At 37.4% G+C, this 6,061-nt stretch overlaps 1 protein-coding gene across 1 annotated transcript in view; it reads right to left on the minus strand.

Moving 5' to 3' along the window:
* The window catches only part of LOC104463344 (mediator of RNA polymerase II transcription subunit 13-like), a gene marked incomplete at both ends in the record, with an annotated part of 36,222 nt that extends 30,709 nt beyond the window's left edge, over positions 1–5,513 (minus strand). The window contains 2 exons of the mRNA XM_010075637.1: positions 4,796–4,864; positions 5,279–5,513. Of these exons, the coding sequence (XP_010073939.1) occupies positions 4,796–4,864; positions 5,279–5,513 (304 nt within the window). The remainder of the gene's footprint in view (positions 1–4,795; positions 4,865–5,278) is intronic.
* Between the last annotated feature and the right edge of the window lie 548 nt (positions 5,514–6,061).

Below are 6,061 nucleotides of genomic sequence, written 5' to 3' on the forward strand. Positions count from 1 at the left end.
CAATTACACAGAGGAAAAATCGATTCCTTGGTATCATGACTCAGATGCACCTTTTAGAAGTATTACTTACCTTCATAGGCTTCTTTTCTGTCATCACTTGACAGCATGCCAGTTACAGAAATAGTTGGATGCAAAACTGATTTATACAATGAAACTTCCTATAGCAGCTTCAGATTACAAGGGAAGTATAATAAGCAAAGTCGTGTGAAATTGCTGCTGCGTGCAGTACTGAAATAATATGACAGAACACGTCAAGTAAAGTTTCCTATTTAAAAACCAGATTTTAAAAGTTAAATAATTTAAGATTAAATTAAATTGCTCAAAGTAAGAATTATCCAGTTAATGCACTGAAAAATAATTTTGAGGGTCTATATCCCTTATGAAATAAGGGAGAAGCAACAGATTTTGTGTGAAAAAAGGGACTGACAATTCAAAAATACCAACTTAAGAATCCAAGACAGACAAGTTTGTTTCTAGTGGAGTTGTCTCTGCTATCTACATTCAAGGAAAAGAAGATAGATGTAAGACTCTAGATATCCAAACTAGTTGGAAAATTTCATCAACTGAGAAGCAAGCCAGAACACGAACTCCTGTCCAAAAACCAGACTCAAAATACTCAGCACAAACACAAGTCAGTTTTTGTAGTGCTAGCCCTTTACCAGCATCAAATATATAGGTTTTATGCTTCCTCTACCCAGCAGAATATTTTTCTAAATACTAAAAACTTAAAAGTATGACCTTTTTGCAAGCATGTAGCTATCCTTGTTTATAAGGGTAACAAGGTAACAGCTTTCCTTCCCTATTTGTTGGGTGTAACTTTGGCTCATCTGGAGACCTACTGCATGGAAACAAGAAAAGCAAAGCTTAACAACTTTCTAGCTAAATATTCCAATATCCTCCTCCACACTGCCTTTGAGTAATTCCGTATACAGATATATTTTGCTTATGTTGTTAGATCATACCCGTAGTGCCCATGGAGTCATTGCTCTTTATACAGGTACATTACGCACGTGACATTGTATCTACAAATAACATAATACGATGCAAAATCCTCATTTACTGTGAAAAATTATTTTTCACCTTATTTCACACATATTTCACATGCATGTTGGTCAGGAGAAAAGAAAAAAGGAAAAAAGCTAAACATCACCTTTGAGGTGGTACTCACACCAAGTCACTGAAGTTTTACAAAGACCATTTTGGTAATTTTTGAGTAATGCTTGCTTATCAGCAGTTTTGCTTAAGTGGGCACATCTCAAACATGGAGGACTAAAGAAACAGTAAAAAAAAGTGCAAGCCACTAGGCTGAACTCTCTTTGCCAACTCCTTGCAACTGGCAGACTTTTTTTACAGACCCCTCAGTATGATAACTGGCTCATACTCTGGTTTCTATTTTATTAAAAGTAATGAGACACTCAATGCTGACATTGGCATAAACCAACCAATTCACAGATTTGTTCGGAGACAAGGATTTGATCTATAATGCACATATATTGAGAACAACACAACATGCAGGAGTCTTTGCTGCCACGACTGTTCCTGGTTTTACCATACAGTATCAGCAGACAAGCACCAGTATACAGATCTTTCTCCTTTTCCTTCAAGCTCTCCCACAAGCCCAGCGAGGAGCTTGGACTAGTGTTATTTTTATACATTTATTGCTTGCAGAGGCATGAGGAAGACTGTTCAAGAAAAAAATTTATAAACTTGATATATGATGGGTACAAGGAAAACTTTTTAAATTTTTAAAGTAAATTAACAAGATTTAATAGACACCAGAATGAAAAAGACGTATCTTACAGTTCACTGGTTAAAAGATGCAATTTGAAGGTCAAAGGCATATAGCAAAATCCAAGCATTAATCAAATTGTAACCACTTCCTTAGGACTATGTCTTGTACAAAATTCATACCCAACTGTTCTCAGGTTTGAAACCATCTACTGCCAATTTAAAAAAAATAAAATTCAAGTGTATAGGTAACCACCTTAAAACAAGAAATAACCTATCTGATCAAATAACTACAGATAAGACCAGTGAGAGACCACTGCCTTCTGAAATTTGGAGAGATGTCCTACTTTAAGGTTTGTGTTGCAGAAATTACTATAATCAAGCCTCACTGTCACAACAAAAACATAACCTCTGAGGTTGCTAGAGGATAAAATAACATTTCAGTCACTTCTGTCTGCCTCTAGCTACACTGAGGTAGAAATAGACTTATGGGTTAGGGTTTTGTTTTTTTCATTTTTTGGGGGTTTTTTTTGCATTACATATAGTAAACTTCCTAGGGAAGGAAAAAAAAAAATGACTGAGTGAAGTCAATATTACTGATCAATGAGCATCTCCAAACAAGTCTCCTTTTGACATGCCCCTAGGCAACAACAAATCCTGACCATCAACAAGACAGTTATCCAAGGCTTGATACAAGAATACACACATAGCCAGTAGCAGGCATTCAAATATATCTCCAGGGCAGAGAATGAACTTCTAGAATGTACAGGCTGAAGAGAAAGAGAGAGAAGATTTTTTTTTTTTAATCTGATATGCATAGATGTACACCCAGAAAACTGTATGTTTCCCCTTGAAGTGATCTTGGGAAGGCACTCTGTAAGGGACAAAGAATTCTTGAAGGCTGCCATATTTCAAATTCCCAAGGGTTGATAACCAAGATGTGTTCCAGACACTGAATGGCCATTGTTCGTTGGAACTACAAATCACCAAAAAAAGTAAAAAACTGTCAAAATACCAACCTCTCCTTAACAGGCATAGTTTCATACCAAAGGAAGCCAAAATCAAAAGTTGTTAACATTGCTCTGGCATATTTCTAACTACAGCTCTTCCCCAAGAGAAGTCTGTCCATAGGCAGTAAAGGACAGGCTACCAGCAGCAGACTGCTCTTAGCCTCTCTCTTCCTCCCTCACCCCATTCTTCAGGACAATTCTTCACCTACCAAGTAGAAAAGTTCTAAATGAGGCAGCACCTTAACCGTCAGCAGCAAACAATTTCCAATCAATTTTGCAGGTAACAAGCCTCTGCCAGGAAGTAATTTATCTTTCCCATTGAAAATGTAACAAGCAATCATTGGGAGAGCAGGGCAACATGAATTACCAGGAGAAATTGTTCACCAGTGAAAAAAATCCATTAGGTCTATAACAAAGGTCAGATAACATTGTTTGGGTTCAGCTATAATTCTTTCTTATATGAGGTTCACATTAAGATTTTGTGTAACAGGAAAGAGAAAAAGTGCAGGTACTCCTCAGCCATCTCCTCCACAATCTAGCTGATTAATATCTTTATCAAGTTCTGATCAGAAGAGCCAAGCAGACTAACACACTCTAAAAGATTATGTTGTCTCATTTTAATTAAAAAAGGAGACAAAAACACGTCTGCAAAAGCCAAGGTGTCAGATCCATCTGCACACAGACATAGGTAACAGACCCAAGAGTGATAGGCACTTATGTAGAAAAACACCTATGAGCAAAACGTGTAGAATAATAGCCTCTGTACTGAAGTGCAGACATCCACAGGTGACCCAAACAAACAAAACATCCCAAACAACTGCAAAGACATGGCTGGGAGACTCTAATCCCCTACTACCTCTCCCTTATACCCTAAGAGAGGTTAAGAGTTGTTAAGTGCCTAGGATGATACATGCTTATCTACCTGCGCAAAAGTGTAATTCCATAAAACCAAAAACACTCACTGATCTAGAAGTTCAGCTACAAAACACCACTGTTTTCAAAAGGTACCTCTACACTATATCACTAGTAGAGAGATTAAAGAAAGAATGCAAAGAAAGTTGCTCAAACAAATAATTTTGATGGCCAGGTAGTGCAGAAATGCACTCTCCAAATGGTTCAATTTTTGTTCCATCTTCCACTCAAAAAAAAAAAAGGTAACATATTTGTCTCAATTCAATCCCACCAGCCAACAGCATACAAAATTTACATAGATACTTCACACAAGTATTAGTCTTTGCTCGGGGCAGACCCAGGCCAAAAATAGCACTTAGTGTAAGTTACATCTCATTCGTACAAAGGATGTTCCCTGCACGTCAAGACTCAGGTTATTCATAGGGCAAAATAAGGAAGCCATAAATGTGCCAAAATATCAAGCAGCCTACAACGTAAGTGCCATTTAAGGTGCAAAGCTTCTAGTTCCAGGACAGACAGGAATACAAACAACATCCAAATCTTTGAAGTGAATTATTCAAAGAAATAAACACCATTTTTGTGCATCAATTGTTTTTCAGATCATATTATTTTTGTATCAAAATTCCACATGTTATTAAATTGTTTCAAGTCAACTTCCTCAGCGGCACTTTAAACTCATATTTGTTCTTCAGCTTATCCACAAACACAGACAACAGTAACAATTTCTGCTTACCAGGTCACCAAACCTCAGTCTCATTTTACACTTCAGTAATCTCAATACTGTACATTATTTGAAAGGAAATTGGAGTGATGCGAGTTTTTTTTTCCCCCCTAGAATTAGTGCAGTCTCACCACTAGTCTTAGTTTAAAAACCTAACTTCGGCATCTGACTGATAAGCAACTGGAAAGCCATCTACTTTGGGATCAAGTAAACACTTCCAAAACAAGCTGCCAAATTTGAAGTACAACACTATTGAGAAATACAAATATTGTCAGTCTTTACAAAGTCTAAGTTTGAAAGCAGGTACACCTTCTTCAGAGCACTGGGAAAGGGGGAGAGAGAAATCATAAAAATACAGGGTTTAGAAATTCTTACACGAAAACAGCAAGCTAGTTTCAGATGCCTCCTTTTGAGGGCTTCTCACCAATGACTCGAATTCCCATCAAAACAACTCCATATGGTTCAAGAGTTGCCCAGATCTCTACAACTCTTACTACAAAATAAAATGGGGTTTACTATTTGAATTGAAAGTTCTAATTACCCAACAAAAGGGATCTTATCAAAACATGTTTAAGACATCACTTCTGAATCACAAGCACAGCTTTAGGCACAGCTTTCTCATGAAGAAGCTGCCAAAATTCATAGGCTTGGTTTTTTTCAAAAGAAATAAGTGGGGAGCAAAAACTTCTTTCTTGAAAATCTAGCAGTCCAAGACCACCTAAACACAGACAGTAGCTGTTTGATCACTGTGCTTCCATAATAATTTGGTGTAGATTGTAGCAATAAATTTATCTTATCTATAGACAACAGTCCATCTAGTACAGATTTTCTAAGGGCTCTGGCAGAAGACAGCCCTGAGTAACAGCATTCTTTCACTGACCAAACGAAGGTACTAATTTCCTCCTACCTGAGAGATCATGATGAATAAGGTCAGCGAAGTTGGGGTCATCACCCCACCAAAATATCCACAGCTCCCTGCGTCCAGGTCTCTGGTCTCGGCGCCAAACACTGAGTACATCCGCCTTCAGACAGCGACTGAAACTGCTCAAAATAGGGTCCTCTTCCGTGACCGGAAAGAGAATTGGGGCAGATGTTGGACCCTGCCATACATATCGCTTCCATTTAATCCCAGTTAGATCAGCCTAAGGGAAGGAAAAGAACAACTGTCAGACACTGGGGTAGGTACACCCCCACCAGAAACATCCTATTATAACAAGATGATGGCACAGGAAGAGGCGGGTGGAAGGGCAAAAGGATTAACCCAACAAAATTTAACAGAAACCATACTTGTAAGCTTTGTGTACCTTAGAAGATAAACTGGAAATAATCGGGCACCCTGTTTTAAAATCCCCTTTAATAACTGCAATAAAGCAAGAGCTGTTCATTTTCACTGCAGCTTTAAGATTACAGAGAGAAAAGCCAGATCTGATTTAAAATTTTAAAAGTGAAAGACAAGTGAATAATGTAATTATTTGCAGACTGCAACTGTCCAATCTACTAAACACTTGCCTTAGCAAAGAATCTTTCTTTTTGCTTACTTACTTTGCTTACACTACCTTTTCAACCCAAGATTAGTCTAAGGAAATAAGTAATAAATATAGTCAATTTAACTCAAGCATACATTCTTTCAGCCATCTATTACTTTGGAAAATTTCACAAGTTTCTCCATTGTAAAACATTTTTTATATCT

Source organism: Pterocles gutturalis, unplaced genomic scaffold, assembly GCF_000699245.1.
Source record: "Pterocles gutturalis isolate BGI_N339 unplaced genomic scaffold, ASM69924v1 scaffold40992, whole genome shotgun sequence".
NCBI lineage: Eukaryota > Metazoa > Chordata > Aves > Pterocliformes > Pteroclidae > Pterocles > Pterocles gutturalis.